Source organism: Cyprinus carpio, chromosome B2 (assembly GCF_018340385.1).
Source record: "Cyprinus carpio isolate SPL01 chromosome B2, ASM1834038v1, whole genome shotgun sequence".
Classification (NCBI taxonomy): domain Eukaryota; kingdom Metazoa; phylum Chordata; class Actinopteri; order Cypriniformes; family Cyprinidae; genus Cyprinus; species Cyprinus carpio.
Genome location: NC_056598.1, coordinates 11,513,742 through 11,534,609, shown reverse-complemented (window position 1 = coordinate 11,534,609; position 20,868 = coordinate 11,513,742). Strand labels below are relative to the sequence as shown.

Here is a 20,868-nt window from a genome sequence, read left to right as displayed (position 1 = left end):
TACATACCTATTCATGTTCCCAGAAAGATTGTGGCCAGAAAACAGCACTGGAATGTTCATTTCTATCTACTGTCCACTGTTGGTCTCAGAAAAACCACTAGATAACCAACAAATGTTATTATTTTTCTGCAATAACACACGCTTGACATAACATAGCCATTTTGTCATGCTAACACCGTGATAAATGTGCACTGTGAAAAAATCTAATTATCTTCACATTGGGTGGTCTGTTTTTTAAGGCAAATGGAAAAATCTGCCTTGGTTTTTTCACTTTGTGATCATTTAAGTTCTGAGAAAAACAGAACTAAAAGAACTGAATGATTTTGTTTAGAATTATTAACTAAAATGAAAGTTGTTAAAAACAGTTTTCGATCAGTGAAATAAAAATACAAATATTAGATAAATAAATAGATTTAAAAAATGTTGAAAAATGTAGAAATGTTGCCTTGGCAACAGCATGAAATAAGTTGAAGTTACTGTGCTAAAATTACAAAAAATAAAAAAAAAAGGGAAAAAAAATCTTATATTGAAACATAAAAAACTAACATAATGAGAACATGAAAGAATATAATTAAATCACTTAAACAAACTAAAATGTAAAAGAAAACTGAAAATATAAAAATAAGTGATAATTCAAAATATTTATAAATAGTATTGTAATACAGAAATAATACTAAAATAAAACTAAGCTGAATAGCATGTTTTAAACTTCCTGTTGGAGGGGGAGGTATAGATAAATTCACTATTTCTTCATATTTTTTCTCAACAAATAAGCTGATTTTCCATTGTACACAACAGCCTCAGACAGAGGCTGTATATCTTTCTTTATTAAAAAAATGATGCAAGTATAAGATATTAGTACTTTATTGCAGTGTCAGTAATTTCACACAACAAGAGATCAGTAAGCAGTCCTTATATAAACCATTTCAGAAGCTCTGTTTTGTTTTGAATGTTACCTTATAAATTATTCAAACCCTGATCTCTGTATATATGTTTATGAAATCTCTGTTCTCTGTCTAATAGCATTTGCCACAAGTTTCGGTGTCAAAGCTGTGATGAAAACCTCTGTCCTTCTCACCTGGGAGGTACCAGAAAATTATAAATCCCAAGTGCCTTTTAAGGTAAGACCCTAATCACGTACATAGACAAAAGTTCCTTGTATTGAAATATATTATTCACAATCTATTTGTATACCTTTTTTATAGGCATGCACTTGAGCGCTAACTGTATAATTGTCTAATTCCCATACAGAGTGATTACACTGCGACAGATGTAAATGTAAACCTACCTATTAGGTTTTAAGTGCTGATTCTGTAAATTCACATGTGGTATAGCGAAATTTCAAGTCACACTATTGGTCAGTATGCAGAAACGCTGTGGAAAGTCTGTCAGAATGGTCTCTGGTCTACAGTGAACTTGACAGACAGTCTGTGTGGTGTCTCTGCATGCCAGTCACTGTGTAAAACCATAACAGTAATATCCTGGTGGGCCAAGCCCAGAAAACAGCACACAGTTTCCATCGCTAAAAGCAGCTGCATGGAGATAAAGTCTGTTTATGCAATCAGTTCTTTGTTTAAATGAAACTGAACGAAAATTAGATTTAGTGAGCCGTGCAACTGAGTGAAACTGAACCTCTCCCTCCTGCAGATCCTCTATAACCAACAGAGTGTGGAAGTCCAGGGCAACCTCAAGAGGAAGCTGATCACACGACTGCAGCCGGACACTAATTACTCCTTCGTGCTGATGAGCCGGGGGAACAGCGCTGGTGGCCTGCAACAGCAGGTCTCCATTCGTACCGCACCCGACCTGTTCAAAACTAAACCTGTCCTGTTCACAGCAGACCAGACCAGCAATGGTAAACTCACCATTAACCTGCCCAAAGTGCCCACCGCAGCTCCTGTCAGGTTAGTACTCTAGGACTCTGACAAACAAAATAGGTTTATATATATATTTTACTTACATAAAAATATATTTTATTTATTTATTTTTTTGTAGGGATGTAAAGATATCAAATTGACTTGTACCCAAACTTTAAATGGGACTCAAACCCTCTTTTTTTTTGTGATATACTGTCTCAGTCTCAATTACATTCACAATGGTGTTTTAGGAAGCCTAACAAATTAGAATATAACAATAACAACAACAACACAGTAATAGCCATATATTATAAAATAAATGAAAATTAATATTTCATAGGTATATTATTTTTGCTTTACACCACACTAGGGAAATTACAATACTTCTTTCCTAATTTCTATACTTGAAAGACATATTTTGACAGAAACGGAAGTAGAGCTTTTATTTTGAAGGAAAACTCACAAAAAAACTTCCCACAAAATACATTAATCAACTAACCCAATTTTGAAGGAAAACTCCAGCTTCAGTGAAAACATGCTTATAAAAACGCATCTCACTGTATGCTGTAATCATCTGCCGTGAAAATATATGTAGGAAGTAAGCCATATTGTGCTTTTGGTTTTAGTTCGTTTGACAGATATTGTGCCAGAGCATAATGGCCCAAGATACAACTTTAAAGACCTTTTATGTTAGAATAAAAAGTTTGAATATATTTTAAAAACCACACTTTTTTGCCTGGAAGACCTATCATTTCATATCGTCATGTGACCATGATAATATCGAGATAATATTGTTTTGCTATCGCGATATCACAATATTGATAATATCGTTACATCGCTATTTTTTTAGTATAGTTTATATAAACATGCAAAAGGAAATGGGATGTCCTTTTAGATGGGTGGAAAAGAAATTGATATTAAATAAAAATTTATTCTTTTTTTATCATTTTATTTTTGTTATTTAGTATAGTATGTATAAGCATAGTAAGAAAATGGATGAAAATAAATAAATTGAAAATATTGATTCAAAATATCTGTATAAAAGAGCAAGCAATTCAGAAATAGCTTTCAGCAGAATTTGAATATGTGCATAAAGAGTTTTCAAAGAATAAGCTAATTTGATATAGTAATCATCCTACTTTCCCTCTATTTAAATCTCATAAATCCATACGGATACAGTGACGCTGCCCGGAGTAATGCCTGCAGCCCCATTCGGGTCAATGACGGCATGCTTTCCGTTCTGCAGTGTAGCTCACACACCATTACCATGCAATTATTCCCCCCTAACTGTACGCTCAGACCGAATCTCCCCACCTCAGCAAACAGCCATCCTGCCAACGCTGCAGATTCCAGCTGCTTTTTAAACCCAAAGTAACGTCATCCTACTGTATTCAGCTTTACATTTGACCTTCCCCTGAAAAGCGGTGGATTTTTTTAACTACCAGAAAGTCCTTGTCAGGCTCAAGTGACATCAGTGTGTTTCCACTTCATCCTCCTCCGAGCTGTGCGCCGATGGATGAGTCGTGATGGAACGCGTAGAAATCAATAGCGGAGAATGTGCCGGCAGACAGGCTGTTTTCTATCTTTACCTCGGGTTTGAGTCTTGGTTTGAGACCACTTAGAGTGCAGCCTGTCGTGATGGAGGATATGAACACATCCTGCCTCATTTCTGATGTTCTTGCCACAGAGAGCCCATCATTACGGCTGAGTGCTCTTCACAGGAGCTCCTGGTGATGGGTGGAGGCCCTTCAGTTATCGTACCACTTAAATGTGTCATCATAATTTATGCATGAGAAAGGCCACTTATGTTTATATGTAATTTTCAACACTTAATTTTTCATGAATGAGGAGGTAATGGAAGAAAAGTGGAGATTGTTTTTGTCCTTAGAGAGGAACATGTTGTTTGTGAGACCCGCTTTTCCACAGCCAATTATGTTCCCTAAAAAGAAATGAAACTAATTTGCGACCGAACCGCAAGCTGGGAGATTTCTGCTCTGACGTCCTGGCCGTTGACAAAATCAGAGCTGGTGCACTGTGGTCCAAAAAAAAACTTGTTGCCAATCCCAGGAGAAGAACAGGGCTGTGCTCCAGAGTGCCTTTTTTTGATTGGGAGAAAGATTGTACCAGAGTGTTAAGGATAAGAAAGTCTTGGAGAAGATTGGCATTTGGAGTAGAGCTGATTGATGTGGGATTTCGTGTCAGACACAGCGCTTCGTTCTCCAGTAAATGGCGGAGCTCTGAAGCACAGACAGAGTTTTTCTTGGAGCTGATTTTGAAAATGCCTCTCGTATCAGACTCCGGCCAAATTAAAGCCTTGACCGCAGTCTTATTATGAGCAGCTGAATGCCACTCTCCTAAAGTTATGCTTGTCTGGACCACCTGACATCTTGTTCTGAGCCCTTCATTCAGATAACGCATAAGTTGAGGTGATTAACTGGAGCTATTACAAAGAAAGCAAGTCATCAGTTTTCTAAACACTCACACACCTGGAATGGGCCACTTTCAATTCCCACCAGCTGAAATCTACAACATTTTTCTGGTGGAAATAGTGATGCTTGTTTAAGTTGTTGTAGTGCAGTTGAGAATAGTGAAGGTGTATATGCTAATATTGTTGTTTTCTGTATAGGTGGTACTACATTGTGGTTGTGCCCGGGTCTCTTGCATCATCTCGTAAATGGGTTAATCCTGACGAGATGGAGCTGGATGAGGTGAGATATTCCTTTTTTATTATTATTATTATTATTTCCAGTTTAACACTTTATTTTGATAGTCCACTTTAGACATTCTACTAACAGTAAGTAACTTTGCAACTACATGTCAACTAGCAGTCATTAGTCGACTGTCTGCTTTCAAGTCTTGTCTTGCAAGTATATGTCAACTAATTCTACTAACCCTAAACCTAACCTAACAGTCTACTCTGAGAGTTAGTAGACTAGCAAAGCTACTTATAGTTAGTGAAATGTCTAAAGTGGACTATCAAAATAAAGTGTAACAATTTCCAGAATTACCGGGGTAACTGGAAACCTGGGAATGTCAGAGAATTTAAAAACTGTGATTGCTAGGCCTGTAAAGCTTTTGAAAATAGTAATTTGTTACTGCGATGGCAAAGCTGCATTTTCAGCAGCCATTACTTCAGTCTTCAGTTTCACATAACCATTTAGAAATCCTTCTAAAATGCTGATTTGGTGCTCAGTATTTCAAGTTAAATATTAAAGTAAATATATTCCACAATATTTTATACACATTTATAATATTTCTCATAGTATAAATGGGTCTATATACAGTACATGACAATATATAGCCCTTGTACGTGATTAAAGTTCATTGGTTAAAATACTGAACGTTTTTTGTTGAGTTTCTATACAATAAATTAATGTTCACAGGAAATTGAAATGAATTGGTTGACAAATTTACCATTAGTTTTCCACATATCACTGAAATCCTGTGGTGTTTATGTCTGTTGTCCTGCACTAATTCATCTCTGTCTGATCTCTTCCACAGCTCTTGGAATCTACTGAAGGAGCTCTGCTCAGGAGACGACGTCACACGGACACTGTTAGGCCATACATCGCCGCAAAGCTGTCCTCCCTTCCAGACACCTTCACCCTGGGCGACGAAAAGACATACAACGGCTTCTACAACCGTCCCCTTCCTAACAACCACTATCAGTGCTTTGTCATGGCTGAACTCAAGGACCAATACCCAGTTATTGCCAATGAGAAGCAGGTACTACGCCGGTTTGTAATTTGGTCAAACAATGTGTTCATTTGTACATTTGGTGTATTTCAGCTTGAGTTGCAGGCACACAAGCAGTTTTTCTGTAAATCTTACCAAAGCTTTGTCCTAATAAGCAGCAAAGCTCAATAAGCTTTGTTTGTTGAACAAGCATTAGCTTAAACTCCTCGCCCTTTCCCTCAGCCTCGTTTTTCCATCTGCTTCTCTAACAAATCAAAGATTCGAACTCTGCGCACTCACAGCCCTGAAAATAATCATCGCTGAAACTTATAGCCCAGACCTCCAGAGGACCAGTTGGATAAATATTCATCATTTCCTATCATGATAGCGTCAGCAGTGTTTGGCACTTTGAGCTCCTCCATCTCGGCTCTGTGGAAAGAGCAGGAGAATGGATTTGCGTGGCAGGGCTTTGGTAGCACGGAGGCTTGTCCTGATTCCCTTGAAGCTGACTCTTAAGTATCCCTAAAGCTTAGGCGTTAATCTGTCTGCCATGTTTTATGAGAAGAAGAGGACAGCTTCCTCACTCAGCACTTCAAAGGCCCTGCTTCCCCTTCCTTAACTCCGTCAACCTTTCTGGCCTGACTCGTTCCCTTGGACTTCCATGAGGTGACCCTGATGTGCTGAGACTGTACCTGGAATCCTCTTTAACTAATAGAGAATAAACAAGCACGTTGATGATTTGAGAACAGTTAGATGAGCGTGTAAGGTTCAAAAGAACAAGTCTAGGCATTTGTCCTTGGCCAAAGAATAATATCTCAGAGGAATGGCCAACACCCCACATCTAATGCAGCTGTGCCCTTCGGATCTGGCTCTCCAGTAGCTCTCCTGCTGCGGAGCTGTCATAGGAAATGAATGAACAGCTCGGATATGAGCTGAGCTCCAGCACAGGGGCCTTTAGAGCATATGAAGCCTGGAGCTCAGCACAAAAACACAGGCTCATTGAAAAGCAGTGAAGAAACAGTATAGGACTGGGATTAAAGCTACAGACTAGGACTGCGTGTAATAATAAATAAAATAAATATTTTAGATTAAATATATTTTTTTCAGATTCAGGGCAAAATTGACCAAATAAAATGTGACCAAATGCTTTTTAATAATAATACTAGTAATAATTATAACAAACAATGTTAAATGAATAGATTATAAAATAAAATTTAAATATATACGTTAAAATTAGTGCCGTCAAATGATTAATCACGATTAATCACATCCAAAATAAAAGTTTTTGTTTACATAATATATGTATGTGTACTGTTTATTTGTATTTGTATATATAAATTATGTATATATAAATACACACACATTCAGTATATATTTTGAAATATTTACATGTATATACATTTATATAGTATATATTACATATAAATATAGTTAATATATAAACAACATATTTTTCTTAAATATGCACAAGCATGTGTTTGTATTTATATATACATAATAAAAATACACAGTACACACTCATATACAGTAGTATGTAAACAAAAACGTTTATTTTGGATGCGATTAAGTGCGATTAATCATTTGACAGCACTAGTTAAAATAGTTATATGCTATATAGGTTTGGGATTGAAACTACAGAATATGACTAGGTATAAATAGTGCTTTTCCAGTGAATCACAAAATTTACAAAATGCAGTGTGACTAAATCTTATTCCGTTATCTAAATTAAAAACTAATATAAATAATATAATGAATATATTCAAGATTGTATAAGATTATATACATTTTTGTATATACTGTATTAAATATATATATATATAAAAAGTTCATATATTTTAAAACCAATATGTATGTTTTCATTTTAAATAATACTTAGTAAACATAAGTATCCATTAAGTATCCATAATGTTTATCCAGCATCAACTTTTAGAATGTGAAACTGAACTTGCTTGATTTTTTTATTTATTCATTCATCTTTAGCTCTTCTTCAACACTGAATATTATCTTTGCACAAGCATCACTCATTGCACATACACAAGCCCAGAGGAGTGTGAAATCAGATGATAGATCGAATGAGTAAACAGAATCTGTTTAAACAAGTGCGGACAAGCAAGCTTAAGATGTTACGTTAAACGGGAGCAAGAGACAGCACTTTGCCAGGTTAAAAAAAAAAAAGAAGAGAGATGTTGAGAGGAAAAGGCACATTAGAGAACAGTGAACTTTTAAAGAAAGAAGCATAAGGAAAAAAGAGAACCAAGAGGAAGGGAGAAAGAGAGAGTGTCAGCTGGCTGGTGGAGTTAGGAAGGAGGGCCTGTGGCGGCCGAGCTGTTTCTGCCAGATAAAGTGTTTACATTAGCAGAATGCCCGCGCTGAGACCCCAGTGCTGAGATGATGTCGTTAACCGTTCCTCTTCTGCCTGAGGACGCACGCACATCCTTATCCGCTCAATGGATTTTGCGTTAGTTAGCATTCAGCTTTCTTGTGTTTTTTTTTTTGTTTTTTTTGTTTTTTGTCCTTGTCTGTAGGAAATACGAAACACATTAGTGACGTTAACTGCCTTTAACACATCGTACTCAAATTGTGTTAAAGTGCCAGAGGAAGCAGAGTGCTGTCGTTTCATTCACCTCTAAAACATCAGTAGAAAATGCATTGAAAATGAATAAAAACAAGATTTTTGAATCCCTTTGATAGGTGAATCTCACAAAGAAATGTCTAGCTCATGTTTTATTACACAAAAAGAGGCCTATTTTAGGACCATTAAAATTGGCATTTATGTTCAAATTCTCATTACTGTAATGCGAAAAAATGTCATTCTCATTAATGTAATACAGTAATGTGGCTAATTGTACATTTAACATTTATATTTCATCATTCAGCAGAAGCTTTTATCCAAAGCGACTCGCAAATGAGGAAAATCACAAACGATTTATCATATGTGAAGCAACAATATTAACAGCACTGCAGGGCAGAGCTTTGAGATTACAGAAGCTGGAGCAGAAGTACAGTATACTGTATATTACAAAAAAGTGGGTTATTTAGAAATTAGCTTTGTTTTCTGTTAATCATTTATTTATTTTTTTATTTAGATTTACCCCTTTTTTTATGTTTTACATAATTTATTTTTTGTATTTTGGCCCCCAAAAAAAAAAAAAAAAAAAATTGGCCTAGGCCTGAGATTTGCCATGATAGGGTGAAATTATCTTCTTTACCCTAGTAAAACCAGCTTAACATAGTCTCCTAACCAGCTCAAATGCTGTAAGAAACATTGAAATCGCTTCCATAATAATCTAAATTTTTGCCCTAACTGTCCATGACAATCAGCTAATAATAAGACATTCTGATGGTTACTTGATTTCTGTTTTGAATTGTCTTTCTGTGTAGCCCCGCCCACAGAGAACTCTCATTGGTCCAGAATCCTGTCCTACATAACTGTATACAAAAGGTAGTGCTGGTTTTACATGGTTTAGCTGGGTGGATCATCTGGACTGGTAGTTGACAAACCTAATAAACCTGATAAATCAAGTCGGTTAAAGCTGGTAGCCAACTTTTAACCTACAAAAAACAGGTTCCAAAACCTAGCTGTAGCTGCTGACCTGTTTTTTCCAGCATGGTTAATAAAGAAAAGACACAATTATGCAGTGAAATGTATATTTCCAGTACATCGCACATACATAACCACCCACGCTCGCATACACATTAACAGTGAGATTGTCATATCAGCAATGGCGATAAGGCAACGTCTTCATGACTCTCCTCCAGCTAATATCCTGCTTATCTCTTCAATTAATATCTGTCAAGCTGAGCTGAGCAAGTGATCCGGATTATGGCGCCCCGCTCTGTGTGACGGGATGAAGCGAGAGGAAGAGAGATCCTTCCTCGTGAAGGGGTTTGGCCCTCAGGGAAATAGTGTCCATGTGGATGGTCTCTCCCAACGCAGACAAAGAGAGCGGTAGTGACAGGCCCATCTTTTCTCACCTTCCTTCCTTTCTTTATTCTTTTTCGTTGTTTTTTTTTTTTTTTTTTTTTTTGGTGCAGGCGGTTTGTGAGGCAAAATTCGAACCTCTCCCATGGCGTGCGCATGGAAGAGGGCACAGCGGGGAGATGTCTCATTTATGTCCCTTTACACTGGCTCTTTTTTCTTCCTGTCACTCCCTTCCTCCCTCCCTCCTTCCAGCCAGCTCACTATCACCATGGTTTGAGCACTAATGAAGAGGATATGATTCCTCTCCTCAGCTTCCATTTATCAAAGCCACACAGAGAGAGAGAGAGAGAGAGAGAGAGAGAATTTGCATAGGTCTCCTCGCACAAATTCCTCTTTTTTTTGTGTGAATCTTCCTCTACATGGTCACTTAGAGATGTGACTTATGCTAATCAAAGGTGAATATGTGTATGGCAAGGGTTTAGAGGAACCTTGTTAAGGGAATCCTAGCCTGACATGGAGACAGATGTGGGATGTGCTATGTGCCATCTTGAATTTTAATTTTAATTCAAGTAATTAAAGTTAAAGCATTCCTGGAACACCCAGAAATTGGGGGGAATTACAAAATTGTGATTTCCAGAACTGAAAATGTCATGATGTAATTAATATAATATACAGTATTGTTTAATTGTTTGGGTCAGTAATTTTTTTTTTTTTTTTTAGTGTTAACATTATAAATTATATTAAAAAGGAAACAATTATTGTAATTTTAAAAAGATTCCACAGTACTACTGTTTTTACTGTATTTTTTGATTAAATCAATGCTGCCTTCAGCAAAGGATATACAAATAAGGATTATTTTTACACACGCTTTCATTGGATTTTCTTTAGTCATAATTATTGTGTAACACTGTTAGAATCTGTAGACTGTCTGTGGACTAACTCAAACTCTCTCTCGCTGTAGCGGACCTTCTCGGCCAGCCCATACTCGGACCCCATCGTCGTGCAGGATAAACAAATTATGCAGCCCAGTGTGGAACAGCCTGAGATGCTTTGGGTTATGGGCCCCGTTCTTGCAGTAGTGCTCATCGTCATCATAGTCATCGCCATCCTGCTCTTCAAGAGGTGAGCAAGAGTTTTCCCACCACTCCTTCCTTCCAGCAGCAGCATCCTTAGCGTACAACAGAGTTGCAATTGCAAAAGATGTATTCGTTATCAATAATATAGCGATATATGCAACACAGCTCACTTGTTACTTTTAAGGCAAGCATCTTTGTTTTGGTCAACATTGCAAATTACCCTGAACCTGTTGCGAAATCTTTGTGGGGAACATTATTGCCCTCACGTGAAAGTCCTATTGCAATGACTGGATTTCACACACAAAAATTTTTATGAAATATGACTCGTTCCTCCTTATAATATGGTATTTCAATTTGTGTGTGAATGTCTTTTGAATTATTTTCATTTGGGGTGTTTCTCAAATAGTTGTGATTAATTCATCATAATTCCATGTAATTATGTCTATATTCTATTAATTGACTGCCCTAGTTTTCGATTTTGTTTATGGGGATGTGAAGTGTGGCCACCTTTTTTTTTTTTTTTTTCTGAGAGCATCTCTCTCAAAGTTTACTGAAAGTGATGGTAATACAAATATAAGCCTCTTTGAAGGTCTCATTTTAGATGAAATGCACCCCTACACATCTTCGTCGGCATGACTCTGAATTCAGGGCTGCTTTGTACATGGAACAAGATGTGGCTAATTTTAGCTAGCTTTTCCACGGAGAGAACAAAAGGAGGACATTATTCATAATGACATCTTGACTCAGCCGAATAAGGCAGACATGTAGCTTGCAGTGTGACCCGGTGGTCTCATTCACAACGCTGATACAGTACTGACTAATACTCCCTCCAGCCCGTCTTTGTAAAATCCCTTACTTCAGAGCAAACCTTGCATTTGTTTTGCTCTGATTTTCTCAGCATTCAACACAAATCCACCATTTCAGCCCCCTGATGTTACAGGACTCATTTAGCTTTGCAGTGACTCAAATTAAGGCCATTCCTGAGCAAAGATGCAGCAGTGAAACAGCAGCGTCAGCTTTCAGTCTCGGCAGGCGAGTGGTTATGTGGCTGTGCTGCCACACCCTACTGATGCTATTCTAAAAGCTGTCATCTTCCACTGCCCACCGCTGCGAGCCAGATAGTCCAGCTAGTAGCTCTGCTGTTGTACGCCTGCAGAACTGATAACTGGCCTTAACTTTCTCTCTTCTGTTCACACTGACAGTCGTGTTGTCACTGGAGGTCACAAGTATCTGTTTTGTATTGTTTGTTGCTTACAGGCATTCCGGTCACACTTTATTTTAAGGTCCAATTCTCGCTATTAACAAACCATATGAAGCTATGACTTTTGCCTCAATAAACTCTTAATTTGCTGCTTATTAATACTTAGTAAGGTAGTTTTTAGGTTTAGGTATTGGGTAGGATTAGGGATGTAGAGTATGTTCATGCAGAATAAGTACTAATAAACAGCCAATATGGTAATAATAGGCATGCTAATAAGCAAATAGTTAATCGTAAGAATTGGTCCCTATATTAAAGTGTTTCTGGCGTTCCTGCCACTGGATGCTGTAACGCTGCACAACTAGCCAATAGCTTTTTGCAAAATCTGATCACAAATGAGTTGCATTAGCCTTTTTTTTTTTTTTTTTTGCTTAAATGAACATTTAATTATTTAGGGATGCACAGTATTAATATTTTTATAATATTAATAATTTCTTATTGTCATCCATAAATGCTTGAGATTAAAATTATGTACTAAATTCTGTGCTAAAATCTGTTATTTTTAAAGCCACAAGTGAATTTAGGCATAACAACATTATAATTCACAGTATATTCATTTTGAGATTAGCTAAATGTCACATTTAACAACGTTTTTAATGATTAGTATGACCGTTAGATGATGGCATAAGTAAGCTAAATGTAAAAAATAATGTATGTGTGTGTACATAAATCAGAGCAGTGTATAATATGTTATATGAACAAGATTGAAAAGAGAGTGCTGTTGTTTTTTAACTCATTAATAAATAATGAAAAAAAATGCAAAAATAAAATATCTAACATTGGTCAATAACTAATATGGTTCTGACATGTATATTTGGGTATACCTATAATTGTGTGTTCGTACATATAAATCAAAACTGTCATAATGTTACATAAGCTGAGTTTTTACTACGTCCCTGGATGTGGGCAGAAAAGATGTTGAATCACCTGCTTAATATTCATTAGCTGAAGCAAAGGTTTAGGGTTGTGTCAGTCAGTCATTTTATACAAGTACCCATTCATTTCCTCTTTTTAATTTACCGTCTTCAAACGCAGAGTCAGATTTCTGACGTTTTTGAGGTTAGCCACACAACTCACTTTGGTCTCTGGGTGTCTGACAGCCTCTAATCACGTGTCTCTTCCTTCCTCCGCTCCGTACAAATGCAGCAAACAGGAGAGGTAGGTACCTTCAGATCATGGCCAGGTGTCTTTCTGTCCCAGTTTTCATTTCAGAAGTGTCATCTGTCTCACTCTTCACAGGCTGCAGGGTCTGCAGGTGTGGCCGCACACGTTACTGTTCATTAGCATGTTGTTTTGAATGACTATCCATTCGGTTCATCCAAAACAAGATGTTGGCTTTCTGAAAAGAGATTGACAGTAGTTCACCCTCATACCCTGCTGTCCTTGAAAAGCTCCAGTGCTTTGAGTTTACATCGTTACAGTGGTGCATGCCTGCTGTTGTGATCGTGATGTTTGGTTTTTGGAGATGTTTGGTTTTTTTTGCTGTGCTGTGTTGACTCTGTTCGTGTTGATCCTTCACCTCCTCCTGAAGGTCACTCAGACTGAGTGTGTGCAGTCAGCCTTTCTGCTGTCTCACCTGAGCCCTGAATGGCCCATTGTAAAGGAAATGCCAGCCCGGCGACTGCCGAAATAGAAATGTTCTTGTCTTCAAAGCTGACATTTCCATCCAGCGAACTGTTCTGTTTCATTTCCCCACTTCTTTCTTACTGGCTAATGTATGAAATACCGCTCTCACGCACATGCACGCTCTCTCACAGAGCAAAATGGCCATTTTCTGTTATTTTTATCTCTGCGTTATATTCTGAACCCAGTACAAATGGATCCTTTTAGCCTCTGGTGTATATGTATTAACTCCAAACTGAATAATTGAAGCGTGCTGAGACTTACTGTACGTACAATAGAGGCGAGGGGCTATGTGTCCGGTGCTCTAGTGATTAGCGAAGTGTTACGACCAGCTCTGTAAAACAGCATATGCTGTAAAACCTTCAGTGCAGCCCGCCTCGCTGGTGTCAGCCTCATTTGAGCTCTTCGGGCTTTATGAAAGCTAGAAAACTGTGCTCAGAACCTTACAAATTGAGTGCAGTGAGATGTGAAATTTCCCGTGCAGTTGGCTCTCCCATTTTCGTTAGGGATTTGTGTCCGTGTGTCTGAGGATGGGTTTCCACTGACAGATGTTCTGCGTCTGTGTGTGTGTGTGTGTTTACACGACAGCTTTACCTGCTGGAAGAGTGCACTCGGAAGTGCAGGTGCTACAGTGGCGTAATTACCGGTGTTGTGCCATCCAGCTGATGTGCTAATTACCTAGTCGCCTTGTTTTCCCCACAAACAAGGAGCATTGCGCCCTGAATATTTAGCGAGCTTGCTAACAGAATTGAGTGAAGCGCTGAACAACCACGCTGTTTGGCTTTTATTTCGGATCACTTTGACCCCTTCGTATCTCAAAGGGAATTCCTAATGTGCTCTAAAAGCAGTGAGGCTTTAACAGGAACTGAAGCTTGTGCTTTTTAGACTGATTAATTAGTTGTCTTTAAGACCCCATGAAAACAAACTTGGAATTTTGTGGCTTGTAGTCGTCCTCTATTCCTTTTGATCTGTAGGCTTGAGTATATTCCTGAAAGTTAACAAAAATGTTTATGTTACTTCTCTAATTTTACATGCAAGTATAGCCGAAATCACAGCACAGCTATTGACTTTATCTTATGTGTATTTGATTTCATCAGATGTCAGCTCGATTATAAATCAGGATTTTTGTGCAGATTAACATCTTGGAAGGGAGAGCTGGTTATGTAGTCTTATTGGGTCGCATTTCAGTCACTATTTCATATTAATTCGGTTGTCTGACAGCAGAAACAGTCAAATATATCAATGAAAATTTAGCTGCATCAAGAGAGAGGAAAATAAATGTAATAAATAATAAATGTACATTTTGCATGTTCAGAAGAAGCAATCTGCCCTGTTGCAGCAAAAATGTAAACAGGCTTGTGTAAGTAAATTGCTCCGTGCGAAGAGGGAGAAGTATGAGAACCTGGTATTTCTATGTTCTTTTTCATGTATCTAATATAAATGAACAAGTTCTTTAAAAAAACATCTATAACCTTTGAAACATGTCTAGTCTTTTTTTTTTTTTTTTTTTTTTTTTTTTTTTTTTTTATGCAACAGACTATTACAAGATTTACAAAAAAAAAACAATTAAATGCAAAAAAACAAAAACAAATTCAGAGACCGACATAACATACATATCAGTACGATTTGTGTGTGTATGTGTATGTGTGCGTGTGTGTTAGTGTAACTGGATGAGGGAGTAGAAATATATTGAATAAAGGGGGCTGTAGGGAAGTACAACAGACTTAAACCAGAGAGGAGAAAAAAAAAAAAAATTATTAAATACACATACATATATACGCACATAACAATAGCATTAGTACTAAAAATAATAATGATAATAATAATAATAATAATAATAATAATGATGATGATGAATCCAATTAATAAGAAAAGACAAATGGTAATAATAGTATTAGCAGTCATAGTAATGATAAACATATATTAACAAATATTTCTTCCAGAATGAGGGGGAGGTTAAAGGATCAGGAAAAGGACAAATAAAATAGTAATAGTAGTAGTAGAAATAATAATAATAATAATAATAATAGTAATAATAATATTGACACAGCCATTGAAAGTAATGATAATAGTAGTAGTTGCAATAATAATAATAATAATAATAATAATAATAATAATAATAATATTGATACAACTATTAAAGCTGCCTCTGACATCCCTCATGGCCATGGCATATGATAGACCCCCGCCAGCGTCAAGTTGCAAAGGGGTTATCAAGGTGAGGTGCTTCGGGGCCCAGGGTCACCAAATCCTAACTCATTCCCAGCCGTCCCAGACATGCCACGCTTACCCTGTTCTTGTGTGTTTTTTATTTTTTTTATTTTTTTTTTTATAAATATGGCTGCTTTTTTCATTGTTATACTCATGATATGTTTGTCAACTAATGTGTAATGCATTTTAAAAAAGTATGGCGTGTAACATGGAGCAGCCCAGTACAAACCCCAAGCTGCCACGCCCACACCACACTTACCCTATGTGTTTTTTTTTTTTTTTTTTTTTATATGGGCTGCTTTCATTGTTATACTCATGATATGTTTGTCAACTAGCACCACACTTACCCTATGTGTTGTATGGCGTGCAACATGGAGCAGCCCAGTACAAAGCCCAAGCTGCCACGCCCACACCACACTTACCCTATGTGTTTTTTTTTTTTGTTTTTTTTGGCTTGTTTTATGGTCCAAATGACTGTGTGTGCACTTCATCTAACATGTGATGTATTAAAACAGCGAGGCAAGTGCTGATCCAGCCGGAGACGAGAGAAATCCCAGGTTAAAAAGTACAAGCTGGAGGGCGAAAGCCCAAGGACCCCGGCCCCACATCACACCCACCCACAGCTAATCAAAAACCATACATGGTAGGGACCAATATGCTCCAGCCAGCCCGGGTCCAGAAGCAGCAAGAGAGAGAGAGAGAGAGAGAGAGAGAGAGAGAGAGAGAGAGAGAGAGAGAGAGAAATTTCAATATAATCTTATGTGTATTTTTTTATATATTTTTATATATATTAGTATAGTATATATATATATATATATATATATATATATATATATATATATATATATATATATATATATATAATAGTTGGTGTTGTTACCTCTTCCTGACCTTGCTCCCCCCAATCATGTGTGAATATTGATGGTGTATAATTGAAGATGGCTCCAGACAAAGAAGGTCAGTGGATTCATGACTGTTAGGAGATAAGGAGAGATAACCAAGAAGGGTGTAGTTCTAGTATACTATTTTGAGTGGAGGTAGACAAGTTTTCCATGGATATGTACTCTATTAATAAATTCTTCCAAGTTGTAATGTGTATGGTGTTCCTTGATTTCCAGTTCATGAGGATAGTTTTCTTGGCGATAGTTAGAGCTACTAGGAGTAATTGACTGTTTGTACTGTTTAGATTGATTATGGATATGTCACCTAATATACAAAGGGAGGGGGACAGCGGGATGTGAAATCCCATAAATTTGGATAGTGAGTTAGTAACATTTTCCCAGAATTTTGTGAGCAAGTTTCAACACAAAATAACTTTTAAATACATGAATGAACAGTTTTGTGTGCAATGTGAGCATGTTTCTGCAGTAAAACCCATTTTAAATAATTTCTGCCCAGTAAAGTGAGATCTATGAAGTACTTTATACTGTATAAGTTGTAAGTTGGCGTTTTTTGTCATGAAGGTGATATTTTTACAGATTTGTGTCCAGAAAGCGGCATTGGGAGTAATGGATAAGTCCGATTCCCATTTAGCACTGGGTAAGCTTAATGTATTGTCTGATTTGGATATTATTTTATATATTTTGGAGAGTAGTTTTTTTTGGGGAGGTTATATTAATTAGCTCTGAGATTGGAGGGGGAAGGTCTAGATTAATTGTCTGAGTGTCAATTTTTGATTGAATAGATGATTTGATTTGTAAGTATTCCAAAAAAAAATTACTCCCAATGCCGTATTTATGGAACAAGTGGGAAACAATGGTGCCAAGTTATTATTAAGGAGGATGTGTTGAAGTTGTGTGATGCCCTTATCTACCCATGTGCGCAAGTTGAGTGGCTTCTTGTTAACTATGAAATCTGGGTTATTCCAAATCGGGGTGTATTTAGATGGTGCAAGAGGTGTGTTTTGTGATTTGATGAAATTTCCACCAGGCTGTCAGAGCTGCGGCTATTGTTGGTGTTTTAAAACAGTTATGCTTTTTGATTGTCTGATTATAGAAGGGTAAATCTGAAATGTTAATGTCCTTACAAACTGACTGTTCCACATCTAGCCATGTGCTTTCTGATGGGTTAGGATGAATCCATTTATATATATTTTTGGAGCTGATTGGCCAAAAAAGTAGTGGTATAAATGTGGAGCTTCAAGTCCTCCTTGTGTTTTTGGTTTCTGTAGTGTAGATAATTTAATTCTTGGGGTCTTATTTTTCCAGTAGAATTTAGTGATGATTGAATCTAGCGATTTAAACCAGGTGAGGGTGGGTAATGCTGGAATCATTGTAAATAAATAGTTTAATTTAGGGAGTATAGTCATTTTAATTACTGATATTCTGCCCATAATGGATAGTGGTAAATTCATCCAGCGATGAAGGTCATCATTTATTGTTTTAAGTAATGGAGAAAAGTTAAGTCCAAAAAGCTCAGACAGCCTGGGGGAAACATTAATGCCTAAGTATGTGATATAGTTGGTGCACAAAGGGAATAGGTGGTGTTTGGGATGTCACATCCATGCTGTTGGAATGTAATGTAAGTATGGCCGATTTACTCCAGTTGATGGAGTATTCAGAGATATTTGAGAATGAATCAATGAGTTTAATTGTTTCTTGTAATGATGATGGGGGGTCTTGTAAATATACTAATATATCATCAGCGTAAAGACTAATTTTGTGGTGCATGTTTAGTGTTTGAATTCCTTTAATGTAGCTGTTTTGTCGGATGGCTGCTGCTAATGGCTCAATGAAAATGGTAAAATAATGAAGGGGAGAGTGGGCATCCTTGTCTAGTCCCCCGTTGTAGTGTGAAGATATGTGATGTTAGTCCATTGGTGATGACAGTGGCTGAAGGTGATGTATACAGAATTTTGATCCAATTAATGAATGACTCCCCAAAACCAAACCTCTCTAATGTGGAAAACAGGAATTTCCAATTGACCCTATCAAAAGCTTTTTCTGCATCGAGAGTAACTAGTGACTATGATGGTTTTGGTTTTTTTTGAGTTGATGAATAATGCATTAGGTTAAAAAAGTCTGCGTGTGTTATTGGACGAAAGTCTACCTTTGATGAAACCGGTTTGATCTGGATGGATTATAGATGGTGTGACTTTTTCTATTCTATGTGCTAGTGCTTTGGCGATGATTTTGATGTCTACATTGATTAGGGAAATTGGACGATAACTTGACGGTGATGTTGGGTCTTTATTTGGTTTAAGAAGGAGTGAAATAGTGGCTGTGTTCATATTATCTGGGAGTTTTGATTTTTGTTTTGATTCAGTAATCATACGGATGAAAAGTGGCGATAAAATGGACCAAAAATGTTTGTAGAATTCAGCAGGGAATCCATCGGGGCCTGGTGCTTTATTGTTTGGCATAAGTTTGAGGGCATTAAAAAGTTCATGTTCTGATAAGGGAGATTCAAGAGTATTTATTTGATGTTTACTGAGTTGTGGTAGGTTGATATTATTGAGAAATGAATCAATGTCTTTCTGATCTGGGTCTTTTTCAGAGGAATATAATTTACTGTAAAATTTTTCAAAGGTTCTGATTTATTTCTTCTGGTGAGTTGGTGGATTTCCCTGCTGTGTCTATATTGGGTTTATTGATTAATTCATTTAATTTTTTGTTTGATTTGATTTGCCAAATATTTACAAGATTTGTAACTATGATGGAAGTTTTCTTGTCTTAGCCTATGAATTAGGAATTGTGTATGTTTATTGATTAATTCGTTCAATTTGAGTTTATATTTCCTTAATGAATTCTGTGTTTCTTCTGTTGGGTTATTTATGTTAATGTCTTCTAGTAATTTGATCTTTTGTTCCAATTCTGCTTGTTGATCTTTTTCTTTTCTTTTTTTGTAAACTGAAAATGAAATTATTTTTCCTCTTAATACTGCTTTCCCTGTTTCCCACAGAAGAGATGGAGATGTTTCTGGGGAGTCATTCAACTCCAGAAAGCATGCCCATTCTCTTTTGAGATATAACTGTCAAAATCATGGTCTTTCAGAAGAGATGTGTTAAATCGCCATCTGGTAGTGGGTTTATGTTGACTAGTTGTGTTTTCCATTGTAATGTTACCGGAGCATGATCACTAATGGCTATTGGATGGATCTTTGAATTTAGAAATATTTGATATAATAGAATTACTGGTAAGAAAGAAGTCAATGCGGGAATATGAGTGGTGTACCGGTGAGAAAAATGTGTATTCCTTACTGTTAGGATGCTGTAGACGCCAACTATCGCCAAGACCAAAATCACTCATGAACTGTTTTATGGTTTCTGCAGATTTCCAAATGCGTTTATTGCCCTAAACTATTACATCTATCTATTGTTGGATCTAGAACTGTATTGAAATCACCTGCAATTATGACTGGACAATTAGAAAAAATTTGAAATTGAGGAGAAAAAGGTCTGGAAAAAGGATGGGTCATCTGTGTTTGGGCCATACAAGCTGCCAATTGTGACTGGGCTATTATTAATGGAGATGTTTTATGATAATGAAACGTCCTTCAGGGTCTGTAATGGTGGTATTATGAACAAAAGAGATTTTTTTATTTATTAGAATGCATACTCCTCTTTGTTTTGAGTTGTAGTGAGCTGAGAATAAATGACTGTAATTTGATAATTTAATTTTTTTATAATCTGATTCGGATAGATGTGTTTCTTGCAGGAGACATATGTCGGCTTGTAGTTTATTTAAATGATTAAAAACTTTGACCTTCTTTGTCTGAGAACCAAATCCACGAACATTCCAGGTTACAAAAGTGATAGATGACATGTTTTAGAGAAAAATAGACATAAATGTATATTAATGTATGGGCCTGTTAGATACTATATATGTATACATGTGAGTGCATGTATTTAAGTGGGTGTAGAAGTGTTTATGTGTGTGTGCATAGTGATGCAATGTTGTTGGTAGACTAACAAAAAATACATAAACACACAATGACAGAATATACACAGCAGAACAGCAACAACAAAACAAAAACCATTAGATACAAACATATGATGGAACATAGGGAGGGGGGACACGAGACCTAGGTGCAAAAGAGGAACCATCTAATAGATTAAAGGAGGGGAGGAGAGAACCCCCTGCCCAAAAAAAAAAAAAAACATTGTGTTAGTTCAGAAAATGAGTGTTTAGTCAATTTATGATTATGGCAGTTATTAACTTAGGAATGGAAGTGAAGTGTTCAGAAAAGCCAGGGTGTAATGTCCTTATCGCGATATAGTTGTCCATCTATGTATAATTTGTCCACTGT

The 20,868-nt window shown here is 36.7% G+C and overlaps 1 protein-coding gene across 1 annotated transcript in view; it reads left to right on the top strand.

Annotated features, from left to right (window-relative positions):
- Nucleotides 1-20,868, top strand: part of ptprfb (protein tyrosine phosphatase receptor type Fb) — a 185,210-nt gene that overhangs the window by 142,286 nt on the left and 22,056 nt on the right. The window contains exons 16-20 of the mRNA XM_042718042.1: nucleotides 1,024-1,121; nucleotides 1,648-1,904; nucleotides 4,483-4,564; nucleotides 5,358-5,582; nucleotides 10,415-10,575. Coding sequence (XP_042573976.1) covers nucleotides 1,024-1,121; nucleotides 1,648-1,904; nucleotides 4,483-4,564; nucleotides 5,358-5,582; nucleotides 10,415-10,575 — 823 coding nt within the window. The remainder of the gene's footprint in view (nucleotides 1-1,023; nucleotides 1,122-1,647; nucleotides 1,905-4,482; nucleotides 4,565-5,357; nucleotides 5,583-10,414; nucleotides 10,576-20,868) is intronic.